Below are 19,598 nucleotides of genomic sequence, written 5' to 3'. Positions count from 1 at the left end.
TTGGAAAATAACTTCAAATCTATCATAATATCACCGATATTTGCTTTATTTCTTCCTTTTCCTTCTTCAGGCCCCAGGAATTTATTGATTTTCTTTTCAAATGATGCAGATTCTTGATTCAGAACATTGGTGACGCCAGCAACGTGCTTCTTCCTCTTGGTCCAGATGAAGCCCAGTGTAATCTCTTCTTCATCTAGGCACATTTGAATTTCTTGCCATGTTACAGCATGATAAGAAGCCCTTCCAGCCCATGGGCCCCATGTCAGGCAAATACTCCCATGTGTCCAATTAACCTACTATTCCCGTACATCTCTTCAGGTTTTGGATTCAACAAGGATTTTGACCATTCAAGAAAATTACCACTTCCAGCATTTATTTTTATTTCAGTTTTACACCAGTATTTTTTAAATATATGATTCTGCTTTTTTAAATTTCCAATTCATCCACAACCAAGGTTTGTTTCTTTATAACCATATAACATTTACAGTACGGAAACAGGCAATCAATACATTTTTCATCTTGCTCCTTCATCCCCTTTTCACGTCTATTCTTTTTGCCCATCCCCATCAACTTTTTCTGCTTAGTAAAACTAATGTTTTCCCCAGATATGCTGAAATGCTTCAGCCCGATAGATCCTGCCTGATCTGCTCAGTATTTCCAGCATTTTACGTGCTCATTTAGAATTTACCCAGTGGCTATAATGTAGTTAGATTTCCAGAAGGTGTCTTGCAGCTCAAGATAACAGGGTTGGGTTGAGAGGGATCGGGGAGTAACTGTCTAATGTGAGACAAGAGCATGCACAAATGGGGCAATTTTTTCCTGATTAATCATTAACTAGTGGAATGATAATAGGGATGCAATTAAACCATATTGATGCCTTGGATGAAGGGATATAATACAGCCAGATGTGTTGACACAAAAATAAATGCAGTGGCAAATTATGAAGTGGGTGCAGGGTCTGTAAAGCTTTACAGAAGGGTTAAGTGAATGGACAAGATGAAGAATAATGTAGGGAAATACGAGGTTATCTGTTTTGGAAGAACGAATTGAAAAGCAATTGCTCTTTCAATGCAAAATCTTGCAGAACAAAAACAATTGGAAGGTCTAATACTGCACATAAAACACAAAATAACATTATTACACAGATTCTGCAAGTAATTAGGATGGCAAACGAAACTTTATGCTTTATTGAACAGGGCAAGGATACAAAAGCAAAGTTCTGATGAGATTGCTTTAGAGGTACCATGTAATTTTCCTGCTTAGATTTGAAGTAGAATAGAGGTTTACTGGATTAACTTTTCTGATGAAGGAAGGTTGAGCCTAGACTTACTGGAGTTTAGAAGAATGGGAGGTCATCTTTTTAAAATTAAGTTCCAAGGGAGATTAACACGATGATGCTTTCGCCTCACGGGGGTAGTTTGGCAATAAGGGTTTGTCCATTTCAGATGAAGATGATGGAGGAGAAACATTTTCCTTCATTGAATCATTGAAATTCGCTACCTCGGAGGTTTCGGAGCTGCAGTCATGAGATAGATTAAAGCAGAAGGAATTAAGGGATATACGAATGGAAATGGGAAAAGGTGTTGAGGACATAACTGGATCCATCATGATCTTGCTGAATAGCGCTGCAAACTGGAGAGAATTGGACCACTCCTGCTCCTTGTGTTCTGATTCTGTGTTATGGACATGACAGTACTGAAGGATTGCAAAGTTCTTTATAATGCAAATTTTCCTTCTAATTTCTGACTATATTGTTTTGTTCACATTCAAGCTTGATGTTTGGTCTAAAGTTCAATGTTCTGAGAACTCGTTGATGTTCCAACATGCTAAAAGTTCCTACTGCGCTGAATTTGTTTTCTTGTCTCTTCTAATCCATGCTAAATGAACCTTGCTGTATTAATTTTTAACCTGAATGAAGTTTTTGGTAATAAATATTAACATATTTGGAATTAATCAGCAATTCAAAAATCCACAGTTATCAACAGTGATTTGCCAACATACTTTGAACATTGGATTGTCAATGGTTTTTGAAATCAGCGAAGTGAATTAAATTTTCTTAAAATCGAAATTCTGAAATCCACGTAAAGAGTCAAGTATTAAAAGCTGCCAAATTTGAAAAATTTAAAAAATAGAATTCCTACTTGTGGGCCTCATTTCTTGATGAGAGCTGTAGCCAAGAGCTTCAATAACAGTTTACAGTCTTTTCAAAACTTCTGCAGTTCTCTCTTCTGTTTCAATACTCTTGTAGCACTTCTAAAATGACAAAAAAAAAAGATTAAGCAACCAAGTTTTAAATTAATTGAGCAATTTGTTGAAGCGGAGCGACTGGTGAATGTCGGGAACTGCACTTTGTTTCAGGGGAGCTTAAAAGGAGTCAGTGCTACAGAGAGAGACAGTACCAAATAACAAGTGAAGCCCAAGTTGAGCAGCCGGTGTGTCACTGGCCCCATGCAGGAGGGGAGAGTTAGAAGCTTTAGCTCGAAAGGCTTCAGTGAGCAGAGGCCGAGGGTACCTGTAAGGTCAGGTTAAGATCTTTTCATCATAACCCAGAGTAGATAGTGGAGATGGCAGCTTAGGGCAGTGGTATGCCCCAATTGCAGGATGTGGGAAATCTGGGACAGTGCAAGTGTTCATGATGACTATACCACCAAGAGGTGCATCCAGTAGCAGCTCCTTACAGATTGTGTTAGGGAACTAAAGCTGGAGCTGCAAGAACTCTGGATTATTCAGAAGGCTGAGTGATAAAGGGAGCCAGTTGAACCCAAGAGGCAGATAATTGGGTGAGAGTTAGGAGAGGGAAGGGGAATAGGCAGACAGTGCAGGATATCTTCAGCAGTGTACACCTTTTTTGAAACTGCTTGGGGGTGGGGGGGGGGGTGGAGAGAAAATAACTTACCTGGGCAAGGCAGCAGCCAGACCAATAGCAGTGTGATGGGCTCTGAGGCTCTGAAGGGAAGGGAGAAGTCAGGCAGAGCGATAGTGATAGTAGATGATAGTCAGGAGAAGATAAGTAGATTCTATGTCTGCCAAAGTAACTCCAGGATAGTGTTGCCTCCTGAGTGCTCGGTCCATGAGGTCTCTGAGAGGGGGTTGCAGAATATTCTAAAGGAGGGTGATCAGCCAGAGGTCATGGTACAATGACATTGGCAGGAGTGGGGTAGAGGTCCAAGAAAGTAAGTTTAGGGAGTTAGGAAAGAGGTTGAAAAGCAAGACCCCCAAAGTGATAATCTCTGGATTACTCTAAACCAAGGAAGATCAGAACAGGAAGATTGAGCAGAAAAATGAGTGGCTGGTGTGGGGGCAGGGTTTCAAGTTCTTGGATAATTGGGACCTTTTCTGGGGAATGGGTGACCTGTATAAGTGGGACAGGATACATCTGAACTGATAGGGAACCAATATCCTGGAAGGGAAGTTTGCTAATACCGTTGGGGTGGGGGGGGGGGCGGGGGGTGTTGAACTTGATTTGGGAGGGGGTTGGGAATTAAAGTGAAGAGCAAGAGACAGAGGAGTTGGGGCACACGTACAGACAGTTGGAAAGAAGTTTGTGTAGAAGGACAGGCAGATAGAAAGCAATTATAGCCTGACATCAGTGTTTGGGAAGATGCTGGAGTTAATTGTCAAGGATGAAGTTATGGAATACTTGGAGGCACATGACAAGTTAGACCAAAGCCAGCATGCTTTCCTTCAGGGAAAATCTTGCTTGACAAACCTATTGGAATTCTTTGCAGAAGTGACAAGCAGGCTGGATAAAGGAGACGCCGTGGATGTTATATACAGTAAAGCCCATTGTATCCAGAATTCAAGCAACTGACAGCCTCAAACAACTGGCAAAAAAACCAAGGACAATAAATAAAAATGAAAATTAAAAAAAATTAAAAATACGCAAGTTTAAAATTGGCATGCCTCGCCGTTAGTTTGCCAACCCACCACTCGTGCGGCAGGCGATACCTGCAACCAGTTCCTGCCTTGTGACCAATGTAAACGAACAGATATTCTGCTCCACAGGACATTATTTTGGACAAATTTCCCCACTAACTGTTACCATGCTGAAAGAAATACAACCAAGCAGGCATAAACTTGTAGTGCAGAGATGGAAATATGGAAGAGACTGGAAAAAGGTGAAAGTGTATTGTGCTTATGGAGGAATTTAATGTTGGCTCATCAACCATCTATGACATTAAGGCCCAGTCTCAGAAAATTAAGCAGTTTTGAATGAAGTCCGATACCGATAAAGTCTTGAGCGATTGCATATCAGGACCCATGTTGCAAGATTAATTCAGTTTAAGAAAAAATAGGCTATTGCATCATGTGATATTCGGCCTCAAATGAGATTTTACATTGATGGATATTTGAAGTTTTGAGCGCAACTTTATTCTCTCAGCAACTTTTTGTAAACATTGACCACCCCACTTTTACAAAGTCATCACAAGCTAATGCTTGGAGGTGTGGATTACCTCACTCTGACCAGGGGTAAAGGATTATTGAACCTATACTCACCGTTCTCTAAGCAGCTTCTTGCATTTCTGCAATCAGTATTGCTGCAAGTCAATGAAACCAACTCAAGGTAAATGATGCAGTGGACATCAGCAGAACAGATTGCATTGGTTCGTGCCAAAGAAGAGACATTTGACAGAAAACATACACGTCTTACCCAATGAAGACTAAAAATATTGTGATGCTGGAAATCTGAAGTAAAAACAGAAAACGCAGGTTCAGATAGAATTTGTAGAAAGAAAAACACAAAAAGTGCAGGTGCTGAATCTCGGGCAAAGAATGAGAAGCTGGAAGGACCGGTAGATCATGCAGTCTCCATGGGTGGAAATAGTCAGTCAACATTTTGGGTTGGGTCCCTTAATCAAGACTAGAGGATTAAAAAAAAGCTCTACCAACCCCCTCCCCCCCCACCCCAGATATACTTCATGCTTTATTGACATATTGCCTCCCACAGATGTCCTCATTCGACAGGTGGTCAGTACCTGTGATTGTGCCCGCCACTTTCTGCAGCCTTTCGTGTTCCTGGACACTTTTTGCTGCATTATGTGAGAGTGAGTGGTGGGTCTGCGAGTGGTGAGGGAGCAGAAGAATTTGTTGAAACCTTGGATAAACTAATTGTCAATAGAAGTTATTTCCCCAGAAAATTTTTAATATAGACGAAACCTCCTTATTTTGGATGTGAATGCCTGAAAGGAAGTTCATCCATAAGGAGGCCAAGTTTTAAGGCTTTTAAAGACAGAGTGACGGTATTGTTAGGAGGCATTGTTGCTGGCTACAAGTTAAAGCCATTTCTTATTTGGCAGAGTGAAAACCCCAGGGGTTTCAAGAACTTTAACAAACACATCTTACTAGTTTATTACAGGAACAATTAAAAAGTCCTGGATGACACAAATGCTGTTTCAGGATGCCCTTCTTGATTGCAATGCCAGTGAAATGGAGAAGTACCTTTCAAGATTTTGCTAATTGCAGACAATGCTCCAGGACATCCCCCTTTCATTGGTGACCTCCACTCCAACATCAAAGTGGTGTTCCTCCCACCAAACACCACCTCTTTAATCCAGCCAATGGACCAAGGGGTCATTGCAGCATTCAAGGCTGACTACCTGAGGAGGATCTTTGCACAGGCTGTTGCTGGCAAGGCACTGATGTGGTTCTGGAAGGAGTACAACATTTTCCACTGCATAAAGAACCTTGCCTGGGCCTGGGATGATATGACCAAAGAGGGATTTGAAAAAGATGATGAGATTGCAAGGATGAATAGAGCTGTTGTTGAAATGGTAAACAACAACCTGAGCCTAGACGTAGATGATGAGGACTGAAGAACTCCTAGAGGTGGTTCCTGAGAAACTAACAAATGAAGAGTTGCTGGAGCTAGAGCAAGAGTGAATAAACGAAGAAGAGGCAAGGGGAAAGGAAACTGCAGAAGGAGAAGAAGAACAGATGCAGAAGAGGTTGACTATTAAGGGGTTGGCCACATTCTTTGCAGACCATAACAGCTTGCTGAAGAGATGGAGCCAAACACTGAATGCTTTTCACTGATAGAGAGGAATGCCCATGTAGAGTTTGCTGCATATAAAGAAAAAGCAAAGCAAACGAGGCAAACAACACGGGACATATTCCTGAAGAAGGCAACACCTCCCCAAGAAGAGCCTCAGCCAGGTCCTTCAGGCGTTTCAGAGAGACCGTTCATCAATGAACCTGAAACTCTTCCAGTCGAACACTACGAGGGAGTTGAGAACAGTGACGCGGATGATCCTGATCCTCTTTGCTAAATTGTGTGTGATTATAGGCTAATAAAGTGTTTACATGAAAGTTTAAAAAGTGAAAAAAGTTAAACAGTTTAATTTAGCATAGGTTCAGTATCTCATATAGCTTTGCTAAGTATATGCAGTAATAGGGTGTTCGCACATCACCCACATCGCAAAACGCCCAATTTCATAGAACGTATCGTGGACATTAAGCAGCACATAACTGTACTATGTATGGTTAACTGGCTGGATCGCTTGCAAAATGAAATTTTCCATTGTGCTTTAGTATACGTGCCACTAAACATGAACCAGCCACGTGATAGTGAAGAGGGACTGAAATATTCTCATGTAGCCAGTTCCAGGTACCTATCATTCCTTATCTGCCCTTTAACATTTCTTCTCCTCCTCCTCCTTTATGATTAAAGGAAATATTGAACAGCACAGATTCCCCAGAAAAAGCTATTCTTCATAGAAAATCACTTTGGAAAAGAGACTGTTGACACTTTATTGGCAGATTTCTTTGAGGTTACAGCATTTGCCATCTGACTGGATAAGCTGGTTCAAACATGGAAGTCTTCAGACCTCGTGACTGAAGTAAAAACATAATGCTGCAGAAACTAAGCAGGTCAAAATCCATACAAAGTAGGCTGTTTGACCCAGGGGCATAGCCAGATTCTAAAGTTAGGGGGAGTGAGCACATAAAGAAGGTGTCGCGACACGTAACAGATGGCGTGACAATGGTTGAATGGTGGTGGGCCACACTGATTTTTCAACGGAGTCGGGTCGCAGTGGTGGGGTGGGGGAGAGGGGGGGTGGAGTGGTGACAGACTTGTTGGGGGGGGGGGGAGGGCATCAGACCAGGGTGGAAAAATGTGCTCCCCTGCACACCCCCTAGATACGCCACTGGTTTCACCTGCTGAGTTTCTCCAGCATTGTGTTTTCACTATGGTACAAAATGTTTCTTTTATTGGAGTGAACACCAGTTTAAGATTACACAAAGCACTTTTCATCTGCAATATTCTTTGTCCTTATAATATGGCCACTGTAGAGTGTGTAACTTAAACGACTGAACTCTCTTTTGCTTGTAAACCAATCTGGATATAAAAAAATAGTTCCATTATGCAAACAAATGGAGGACTGTATTGAATGCCACACCTTACTTCACTGTAGCTTCATGTTATTGTTAACCACAGTGCAATACGGTGAGCACTAACCGGATTTTTGACAGCCGTGTCAAAACTTGTAGGTGTGGCTGGATGCAAATCAAGGGAAATGAAATAGAGTAAAATATGTGAAAATAAAAATGGGATTCATCATTCAGTTTGAACACCTTTGATTTTGGATTAAACAGTGTTTAACCATGAATTTCACCATTTATTAAATACACAGAATATTACACTACAGAAACAGGCATTTCTAGTCTGTGCTGAATTATTATTGTGCCTCGTCCCACCAACCTGCATCCAGTCCATATCTCTCTATACTCCTTCCATCCAAGTACTTGTCCAATTTTTTTCTTCAATGTTAAAATTGAGCCTGCATTCACCACTTCAGCTGGCAGCTCGTTCCACATTCCCATCACTCTGTGTATGAAGAAGTTCCCCTTATTCTTTTCCTCTTAACCCATGTCCTTTGGTTTGTATCTCATCTACCCTCAGAGGACAAAGCCTACTTGGATGTACTCTATCTATACCCCCTCATAATTTTGAATTCCTCTTTCCAATCTCTCCTCATTCTTCTACGCTCCAGTGAATCAAGTCCTAACCTGTTTAATCTTTCCCTGCAACTCATTTCGAGTCCCAGCAACATCCTGATAAATCTTATCTGCACTTCTTCAAATTTATTGATATCTTTCCCGTAGACGGGTGACCAAAACTGCACTCAATACTCTGATTTATGAAGGCCAACATGCCAAACGCTCTCTCTCTCTTTCTACGAACCTGTAATGCCATTTTCAGGGAATTATGTTTCTGTATTCCCAGATCCTTCTGTTTTACCACACTCCTCAGTGGCCTATTATTTACCGTGTGTGTCCTACCTTGGTTTGTCCTTCCAAAATGCAACATCTCACACTGCATTAAATTCCATCTACCAGTTTTCTGCCCATTTTTCCAGCTGGTCCAGATCTCTCTGCAAGCTTTGAAAGCCTTCCTCATTGTCCACACTGCCTCCAATCTTTGTGTCATCAGCAAACTTGCTGATCCCATTTCCCACATTACCAGATCATTCATATAGACAACAAACAACAATGGACCCAGCACTGATTCCTGAGGCACACCACCAGTCGCAGGACCCCTCCCCCCACACTACTACTCACTGGCTTCTCCCATAAAGGTAAAGGTTTCATTATTGTCATGTAGTGCTACATTTAGAATGCAACATGCATGAAATTCTTTAATGTTGTAAGGAAGACAGAGTTGAAACTTTGTCCAGCGCCCCTCAAAGAAATGAAGCCCCAGAGAGGAACAAACTCACAACCCCTGGTTTACAACACCAGTGCTCTACCACTGAGCTATGGAGTCACTTGCCAATGTCAATTCCATTTTATTACCTCACCATGAACCTCCCATGTGGGGCAATGTCAAAGACTTCACTAAAGTCCACATAGACAACATCCACAGCCTTTCCTTTATCAACTTTCCAACGAGTAAACCAATTGAAGCTCAAATTCTCTTCAAGGTGACATAAAAATCAACAGAGATGGGATCAATGCTGGGACCCTTATTGTTTGTCATTTATATCAACAATTTGGATGTGAATTGAGTGTACTATGATGCACTGTTGCTTTGGTTCAGTCACTGCCTTCCCGGTTTTCTTGTGCTTGCTGCAGGTTCTTTGTTGCAACAAGCTCTAAATTTGGAAGCGGCTGCATGGAGAGATTCCTTGTGAACATAGATTTGATTTTCAGGACGATTTTTGAAACGCAAGTCAACAGGAGACAAAATGTGTGCTAAGAGATGCTGGAGAATTAATTAGCAGAGAGTGAAGGAAGTAAGGGAGCAAACTTTGCCAGGCAAGTGTGCAAGCAATCCATGAGTTATTGGCTCACATTAATTATAGTCATCTGCTTCCCTACAGGATATTCCCTGGCTGAGATACTGATGGGTGAAGGGTTGTAGACACAGCTCAATTCAGGCAGCTGACCAGGAAGGTCAGATTTAGTGTGGAAGAAGCTGCAAGTGAACAACCAGATCCTGGCACCTTGTGAATATGATTCTGTTGGAGAAGTACGAGGAACCAGGAAATGCAAGGTGAAGAAAGGAAAGTGAAAGCAGGTCCAGGATGAACCATTAAAATAATTTGAGGCAATAAACAGAACATTGTAAAATAATGACAAAGAGTACCATTGATTGTCTTTAAAATTAAAGGTGTTTTATACTTCCGAAGGTGCAGGTGTGACCAATGGAAAACCACCTCAAGGAAGAAGCGGAAATTCCAGATGAGAATGGAAACAACGATTCAAATGACATCACCTGCTACAAAGCCATAGCCTGTGCAATAGGAAACACCAAAACTTCACTCCCAGATGAACTCAGTACCTTCTATGCTAATTTGATCATCAGTACGAGGTCGTGCCACTGTGCACCCCCATGTCCCCGATCCTCTACTGTCAGTAAAATGACATGCAAGGTGTCTTGGGGAGAATGAATCCAAGGAAAGCATTTTGTCCAGAGGACCTGGCTGACTATTGAAAACTTGTGCCAACCAATTGGCCAATGTATTCACTGATATCTTCATTCTCTCACTCTGACAGGGTGTGGTAACCTGCCTAAATGACTATTGGACCAGTGCAACTCACATCAACAGTGATGAAGTGTTTTGAGAGACTGGAGTTGATGCGTATTCACTCCTGTCTGAGCAGCGACATGGATCTGTTCCAAGTTGCCTACAACAACAGGTCTAAATTTCACTGGCTCTTCACAAAATTCTGAAACACCTGAACAGCAAAGATGCAGACATCAGGAACCTCTTTATTGACTAGAGTTCACCATTTAACACCATCGTCCCCTCAAAGCTGATCAGCAAACCCCAGGTCCTGGGACTCAACACCCCACTGTGTAATTGGATAATGAATTTCCTCACTTCCAGTCCACAATCAGTGTGGATTTGTAAGAACACCTCCTTCACAATCTCCATCAGCACCAAAGCACCACAGGGCTGTGCTCTTAGCCCCCTGCTCTACTTGTTTTACACCTATGACCAGGTACAACAACTCTGCAGTATCATTAACAACACAGGTTGCTAATGGTAGAGGGCTGCATAAAAGGGGCGACAAGTCAGCATACAGTGTGGCCCCGTTATAACATGATCATTGGGGTCCATAAAATGTTCTTGCAAAAAAAGTGGGGTCACGCTAAATTGGAGTTCAAGTGTTCTAACTGACCCAATGTTTACCTTTTGGCAAGTAAATTACCTTTGAATTAAAGAATTCTGCAAATAAATCATTGTTGTTACATTAGAAATGAAACACAAATTAATTTTTTGTAAAGCTTTTTTAACAAACAAAAGCTTTCAAGAATATTAGCAATCATCATTTACAGTTTATTTCTTAACAAAGTGATCGAGTGACCCAAGCTTTAACGTTGCTGGCAGCGACACTGGCGACTGAGTGAAATCCCATGACGGCGTTTAAACCAGTCTAGCCATCCATTGCTAGCTTTGAACTGTAAGATTACTCTGTTGATCAGCTGGTCAAACTTCTTGGCTTGAGCTTTGAGATCAGGACCTACTGAGCGCGCTTAAATGAACCACTCATACAGGAGTCTTCGAGGCTGACATCTTTGGCTGTCTTCAGGCATTTGGCTTTTAGCCCTGCCTCCTCAACATTGCAAAGTGATGCGCATAACTCTTCTTCTTGAGATTTCCAGCCACAAAATGTTGATTCCAGTATCCCGAGGTCTCATGCAACTTGAATTTGACTTTTATTCTTGAAAGCATCAAGAGTGTGAAGCTTATCTTTCACAGAAAAAGATTTTTGCTCCATTTTGATCTAACTCACCAAAAAATGTTTCAGTTCCAGAAAGAGCAATAAAAAGTCCAATGACTCATCACATTATATCCAAATTTGCGTTAAATCGGGGCGTGTAAAATCATGGTTTTGCTGTATACAGGAAGGCTAAAAACTTGGCTGAATTATGTACTAACAACAACCTCGCATTCAATGTCACCAACACCAAGGTGTTGACTGTAGACTTCAGGAAGGGAAAACCAGAGGTGTATGATCCAGTAATAATTGGGGGATAAGAGGATTAGCAACTTTAAATTCCTGTGGGTCACTATCTCAGAGGGCCTGTCCTTTACCCAGTGTATTAATGTTATTGTGAAGAAAGCACATTAGCGCCTCAAATTCCACAGAAATTTGCAGAGGTTTGGTATGACATTGGAAACTTTGGCAAACTTCTACAGATGTGTTCTGGAAAGTCGGCTGAACAGCTGCATGGGTCATCACGACTTGGTATGAGTGAAAAATCCTGAAAAAGGTAATGGGCTCAGCCCGGAATATCCCAGGAAAAACTTTCCTCATCATCAAGAATATCAACATGGCAAGTTTCCAGCAGAGAGCTGCCGATATGATCAAGGATCTGCACCACTGAGGACACTCTCTGATCTTTTGCTGCCATCAGAAAGGAGGTACAGGTACCACAGGACTCATACCACCAGGTTCAGAAATAGTTGCTACCCCTCCTGCATCAGACGTGAATAAGAGACTCATTCAGTGATTTGTTTAAGGAGGTACTTTGTTCATTTTTAATTTCTGTACATTTATACATCTGCATTTACATATTCAGTTAATTTACAATTCTTTCTTTGACTACTGTTTACAATTACTGACAATTAGAAATTCTGCTCAGCTCGTAAGATGTATGTGATGTCATGTATGCACTAACAATAAATTTGAACTTGGAACTTTGTGTTAATTTGGATTATGGATTCATTCAAATCTTAATTGTGGTTAATGATTGGATTTCATATTCACCAAAGTTTTTTTTTTAACTTTTGAAGGCCAACTCACAATTTGTGATAGGATGTTCTCCAATTGCCTGAACATTCTTTCCTCCTCGATGGCATAGCATCTCTGCAGTGTATATCAGATCAAAAAATTTTTTTGCAATAACCAGGGAAGGCAACTTTGATGACACGATCTAAACACAAGACCTCTTCCAGAAAAATAAAGGAAAACTGGAACCCATAAACTTCCTACCAGATCAATGTGATTAGGAGAAAAAAGCCATTTCCTCACTGTCAGTATATCAAAGTCTTGAAACTTGCTATCAATGTATGGAAGAGGCTTCATCTCAACTACTACAGCTGTTGCAGATGAGGATTGACACACCTCCTCCATAGAATTGGGAAATACATGTTGGCCTTGTAGCTCACATTTTGGAGCATCATGGGACAGTCAATATCTGAAATGGCTTCAACACTGCAATTTTATTAATTCATTAGCAATGAAAAGTTTATAAAGGTTTGATTATCTTTATATTTAAAAATATACAGAATTACTGTAAAATGAAAAAGTGAAGTAATAACTCGAGATAATCTGGAAGCAGTTACCCACAGACTGTAAATTAATAAATAATTTGATGTTTGCTCTGTGAACAAACATATTACACACTCACTCCTGATTCTTGACTCAAATTAAATATGGTCAAAATACATCAGCCAGCAATCCAGGTCGACCAAATGCTGTCTTTGAAGGGTTTTGTACATTCTCCTCGGGACCTGTGGGTCTTTCCTCTGGGTATTCCTCCCACTCTTTAAAATACAGGGGGTTGGTAGATTAATTAGGTGTGATTCAGCAGCATGGGTTTAAATGGCCATAATGGAGTTCTATCATTCTGTATCATTAAAAAACAATTATGCCCTATTATTACATTGCACTAAAGTATAGAATTAAGGGAACTGGACCAGTATATTATTCTGTTCATTACTTCATTCAACAATTAGGCCAATACTTTAAACTGAGCTTTATTGCAAGAGTTATTTTCAACTGGCTTTGCAGAAAAAATATATAAAGGTTATGTTTAATTACATTTGCTCACAGAACAAGAGGTCATGGGTTGAGAGTTGACGGGCAAAGATTTAGGAGTAACATGAGGGAGATCTTTACTCAGAAGGTGGTTACTGTGTGGAATGGGCTTGCGGGAAAGGTGGTGGAGGCAGGGTCAATTTTGTCATTTAAGAAAGAGTTGAATAAGTGTATGGATGGGAGGAGGATGGAGGGATATGGGCAGAGTGGTGGTAAATGGGATTAGAGGAGGGTACTTGGTGCGGACTAGAAGGGCCGAGATGGCCTGTTTCCGTGTTGCAATTGTTAGATGGTTATTGTGGGTAATGCTGAAATGTGTCTGAGTCATACAGCACAGAAATAGGCCTTTTGGTCCAACACATTCATGCTGACATTTCTGCCCAAACACATAAATCACATATGTTAACAGTGGTCCATATAATTTGAAGCCTTGCCCATTTAATTAAATCTGTCTAAAAGCATCTTAAATGTAATAATTATATCCAATTCCACCACCTCCTTAGGCAGTGTCTTCTCAACTGATTTCTGTGTGAGAAACTTTCCTTTGAGCTCTTTTACAACGTATTCATCTCACGTTTACTCTGTTTACTCTGTCCTATTTTTTCGACATGCCTCTCCTGGAAAAACAGGTTCCACTCCTTTCCTTATGAAAGCTTCTCATAATCTTACACAATTTTGTCAGGTCACCCATCAGTCTTCTTTGATCTAGGGGAAAAAAATCTAGTCTTTCTAATCTATCCCCATAACTAATGCCCTCCAATCCAGGCAACATCCTGGTGAATCTCCTTTGCACTCTCTTCAGTGCAAAGGACAATTACATCCTTCCTGTAGGGTGGTGACCAGAACTGCTTACAGAAAGTACTGCCAAGCTAATGTTTTATTATATTGCAACAGGATCTCCCTTTATGTATCCTGAATCATAAAAGCCTACATGTCATAGGCCTTGAACATCTTATTGCACTTTCTACGAAACTGGATCCTACATCTCTCAAACCATCAACATTCTGTAGTGCCTGTTTACTGTGCATGATCTACCCCTATCTAAATTCCAATCATGAGGCAATTTGCACTTATCAGGGTAAAATTCCATTTGCCAATACTCTGTTCAAATTTCCATTTGAGTTCCCCTTCCATAGACGATCTTCCTTGTATCATGAATTTTCAGGTCATCTGTAAACCCACTAATCCTACATGCGCATCCAATATATTGTTAATATTTACCACAAGCAGCAAAAATTCCATCATTGATTCTTGTGTTAGAGCACTAGTCACAGACTTCCAATCAAAGAACATCCTTCCACCACTAACTGCTGCCTCCTATCTTTAAGCTAATTCTGGATCCAGGTCGCCAACTTGCTTTGTACCTCACCCTTCTGGGATGTTCCTTCTGGGACTTCACATCTCAGGTACTCCGGTTTCTTGCCACTTCCCAAAAACGTATGGGTTTGAAGGTTAATTGTCTCTTGTGTGTATGAGTGGTAGAATCTCAGGGTGGGGGGTGGGGGGGGGGGGTTGGAGGGAGTTGATGGAATAAAATGGGATGAGAGCAGGGCCAGTGTGTTCAGATTCTTAGTGGGCTGAAGAGCTTGTGTAGAGCTGTACAACTCTGTCACTCATTGGAGGAAGCCGTTCATCTAATCGAGTCTACGCTAGCTCTCAGAATATTTTTATTGGTTTCTTTCCCCACTTATTTCCTATAACCTATTGTCTCTTGCATGCCCATCCATTCTTATTTCTCCTGCCACCCCCATACACAGGGACAATTCTCAGAAGCCAATTTAACTTTTGGGACATGAGAGAAAACTGGAGCACAGAGTCCATGCAAACTTCAGATGTACACAAGCCGAGGTCTGAATGAAACCCTGATTGCAGGAACTCTATGACAACAGTTCCAACTTCTGCAGCACTCCGTCTTAAAGTGTCACTGATGCAATGAGTTGCTTTTTATTCTTCATTTTCTTCTTACCCTGTACTTTGCAATAAATACAATCCTATGAAGACATTGCCTATTAAGGGTACAACCTATAGGAGATGGTATCAGTAACACACTAATAGATGCTTCTGAGTTGGACGTAGCAGAAATAAACTTTTTGATTGAACCATCCTCTTTACACCCAAATTAATTCATAAAATTAATCCCAGTGTGTCTGAAAAAATGAAAAGAAATCCTGTAAAGTGCTTCCATGTGTTTTGTACCTTCGTACAAACCACTATGTAGTTGGCTCGGCAGTGTTATTTCAACACTAACATTCAGTTCTATACAATCAAAGCATTCCACATGATTATGCTTCAATTATCTCTTGTTTATGAAGTTCTAGAAAATATTTGTATATAATACAATGCTTTCATTTTCAAAACTGAAATTACTTCAGAAGAATAGAATATAAAAAATTGTCTTAATTTATGATCAGGTTTTCTTTTCAAGAGCTGCATGCACATTATAAAAACAAGGAAGTAGACTTTTACATACAAGAGAAAATTCGACAATGACAAACAGCCACCAAACTGACCCATATTCTCCTTTTGTAATGAATTTTGTAAACCTTAAGAACTCACCTGTGTTCAGCTATCAGATCACGAGCTCCACATTGATAACAGGGTTTTGTTTCCCCTGTATTCTTGCATTTCTTGAAGCTAACAATTTGAATTTTAGACTATGCTCATAACTAAAGAGGAAGCAACGTATTTATAATCAAAAAGTCACACCTACTTAATATATTGTGATTTCATGAAAAAAAATGCTGTCAGAATGTCTCCACGCCCTATAATTTCAGGTGGAGAAGTTTCACAGCCAAATGATTTGTGTAAACAAGAAAGGGCCAAACATCACTGTCGACAAGCTCTTGTAAGTTGTTTAAGGATGTGAAGTTAATGCTAACAAAAAGACGTAAATAATTGTAGTAAAATGTCAAATGAAGTACCCGGAATTTGATTTGCATCTGCTAAGTCACATGCAGTAGTGTATTGAACATACAGGTGAGCAATCATTATTTATTCGTACATTGTGTCAATTTTAAATTAGTAGAATGTGAAGGAAAAGAAATTTGTTATAACCATTGAAGACAAAATGTTTTATCATTCTACCAAAATTAAAGTGCATTAATATTTTTTATAATTCTCCAAAAGCCAGAGAAAAGGCATCTTTACACATTTAAACTTCCATTATCCTTTTATATATTCCTTAAAATGATTGGGATAATTCAATATTTTCACTTTGTAAATTTACCTTTGTGAATAAATCATGTCTTTTTTAAACTCAATTTCTCAGATCAGAACATTTCTGGACCAAGATCCAATTTACTATTTTACTTCTCGTTAACCTCATGATGACCAGTCCTTTAACTGCTCGATTTTACTCATCCCTTCACATTTTGCTCTATGATCCAGATTTAGCTAACTACTGAGGTCTTCAGTTTGTTTTTGATAAATTCACGGCTTCCAACTTGAGGTTAAACTAGAGGTAATTAAAGCTTATATGAAAGGTATTTTAAGGTTGTCGGTGGTGCAGCAAGTTAGGTGGTTAATTTTAGATAGAGCTGAAATTTAAATGTATCCAATGAGATGAAAGTAAAACTACCAACAGTTGTTTCATATGACTCTGAGGTAAGTATCAGACCACATCTGCTTCATCACTAAAGCTGTCTACTTATACTTCACCAATATCTAATTTCATCATGCTCTCTCATTTGACGTGGAATCCCCAATCCATATTTCTGGCCTTGATTATTTCAAACCCATGGCCCTCTTCCTATCTCCATAAACCTGCAGTCATCTGAAGCTCCACTGCCAGTATCCTAAGTCTTGTTCACCCAGCATCCCATGGACACCTGGTGCCTCTGCAGGGACTCTTTTGTGCCTCCTTTCCTCTTATCACTAGGGGGAGTTAGGCATTGCTCAAGGACTTAAGACAGACAAAAGTTGACGTATATGTACATCATGTTGAGAAGAGTATCAAGTTCGGTGGGTTCACAGAGGGATGAGTCTGGACACAAGTGTAACAATCACACGCAACTTTCATTATCACGTGGAAAAAAAACAGGGGAGAACATTAAATAGTACACAATTACTAATTCACTTAAGCAATGATACAGACATTCACCTTGGACTTGGGTTGGACTCTGACGATGGTGAACCTATACTCGACCCGCTCACACACTATTGATATGCTATCACTAACTCGAAAATCTGGAATTGCAGAACAATAGGCTTTTATTTATTATAAACTTGAAGGTCATCCTGTAGTGTGACCCAGGCTTTCTGGGGAGGGTTTGTGGTGTTGGAGCCTTTATACAGGGTCAAGAAAGAGGAGCCATGGGTACAGTCACAGAATGGGGCAGAGCCAGATAAATGAGTGTACAGCAATTCACCACAAGTACAAACAGGGAATCCTACACACACGCACCCAGTTCTCTGACCAATGGGGGTGTGGCTCAATGCAATATTGATCTATAGCAATACCATGGCTCAGCTTCTGTGCAGTGCATTCCTTACCCAGCAATATCCACTGTAGTGACCTGGGATAGAGCGATGTCTGGGGCTTGGGCCACTAGGCAGAGAGAGAGAATGTGCTGAATGCTGGTACTATATAAGTGCTAATCTATGCTTTGAGCCAATAATGACCCTAGGAGATTTAAAGTAGCCAACGGCAAGGTGGGCACTAAGGGGTGACCGGAGTCCAACCTTGATTGACTGGTGATGCACACGCCTTCTCGCCACACGCCCTCACATCCCAATGCCTTCACCACACTACTTCTCCCACACTCCTCCCCACACTAAGTTTCACCACACTCCCCCGCAGCACACGCCCTCCCACCACACTCCCTTCATCACACTCATTCTCCCACACTTCCTCGAACCACATGTTTTCCCACCAGTCATTCCCACCACACACCCTTCACCACACTACTTCTCCCACGTTCCTTCCCACACTACCTCACACCACAAGCCCTCCTACCACTTTCCCTTCACCACATCCCCTCACCCACACACCCACGCACCACACGCCCTTTCACCACACACCCTCCCAACACCCTCCCTTCACCACAGTCCTTCTCCCACACACCCTCGCACCACACACCCACCCACCACACTCCCTTGCACCACACACCCTTCATCCCACTCCTTCTGTCACACTCCTCCCCACACTAACTTTCACCACACTCCCACGCAACAAAAACCCTCTCTCCACACACCCTTCAGCACACTCCTTCTCCCACACTTCCTCGTACCACACCCCCTCCCACCATAAGCCCTACCACACTCAGATAGGGAGGACACATGACCATCTGCAACACACACATTCTGGACAGGCAGGGAGGCCACATTTCCTCCAAAAACAACAGTATATCGTGTACATTGCATTTTTATGTACTGTTATGTGAAAATAAAAGGGACCTTGAACCTTCCAAATTTACAATTGTTTTCATGTTAAGGATTTTAAGATCATCACCCTTGCTTTCATATCCCTGCATTCTGCTGATCTCTTCTAACACCTCAAGGTGCTTTGGTTTCTTTGAAACTAGACCTCTATTACCCCCAAATTTAATCCTTCACGGTATGTTTTGGGGTGCTTAATAATTTGGTGATACATACTTGAAAGTTGTTGATGTTCACTGTCAGAGATGAAATGGAAAAAAATGTGAGCCCTGGTGGCCAACTTTCGTTATCACATTACATCCACACTTTATCTACAGGGAAATTGAAAAGGATCTTCTGTTGCGTCTAGCGGGGTAAAGGTACATTATTTTTATTAGTTTTAACACCTGCCTCAAACCTGATATGGGTCAGTTTATCATTCTTCAAAAAAGCCTTCCTTTTTTTTCCTGAGTAGAATATATTCACCACTTAGCTAGATAATAACCCAACATTTTCATGGTCTCTTCTTTCATTTGGGGGCAGTGATAATATTGATTTGGGTCACTTGGGGTGCAACTGGTAAAACAGGTTCTGCACAAAATTCCTTGACAATGCTAACCAAAAAGAAACAAATTTCCACAAACAATCCTGATTGAAGGGGCATTTTAAAAAAAAAATAATTGAAGCTCAACTACATTATTTCAAATAGGTATAATTTAAAAAAAACACCCTGTAATTCCCTGGTGTTCAGAGTGTCTATAAAATATAGCTGTCCAATACCAACTTTTTAGTTATGAAGTACTACGTCTATATTTATAATAAAATTTATGCATTTTAGCATTATTCTCAGTTGGGAATTCTTTCATCTCATTAAGAAAGTTGTGGTTTCGTGTCTCACACCCAAAAGAACACTATATTGGTTTGCCCCTGTGTTCTGGTTTCCTCCTGCTCCAAATGTAGGTTAACTGACT

At 40.8% G+C, this 19,598-nt stretch overlaps 1 protein-coding gene across 3 annotated transcripts in view; it reads right to left on the bottom strand.

Moving 5' to 3' along the window:
* The window catches only part of LOC138764131 (protein FAM3C-like), a 41,314-nt gene extending 25,185 nt beyond the window's left edge, over positions 1-16,129 (bottom strand). The window contains exons 1-2 of one of the 3 annotated variants that reach the window (XM_069939556.1): positions 15,829-16,129; positions 2,142-2,253 (exon numbers count right to left, since the gene is read on the bottom strand). In XM_069939556.1, coding sequence (XP_069795657.1) covers positions 2,142-2,154 — 13 coding nt within the window. In that variant the 5' untranslated portion in view covers positions 2,155-2,253; positions 15,829-16,129. The remainder of the gene's footprint in view (positions 1-2,141; positions 2,254-15,828) is intronic. The other 2 variants (XM_069939557.1, XM_069939555.1) reach the window with 2 other exon arrangements.
* Positions 16,130-19,598: the final 3,469 nt, after the last annotated feature.

Source organism: Narcine bancroftii, chromosome 5, assembly GCF_036971445.1.
Source record: "Narcine bancroftii isolate sNarBan1 chromosome 5, sNarBan1.hap1, whole genome shotgun sequence".
In the NCBI taxonomy this organism is placed as follows: Eukaryota; Metazoa; Chordata; class Chondrichthyes; order Torpediniformes; family Narcinidae; genus Narcine; species Narcine bancroftii.
Note: the sequence above shows the minus strand (reverse complement) of the source record. Positions and strands in the feature narration are given on the sequence as shown.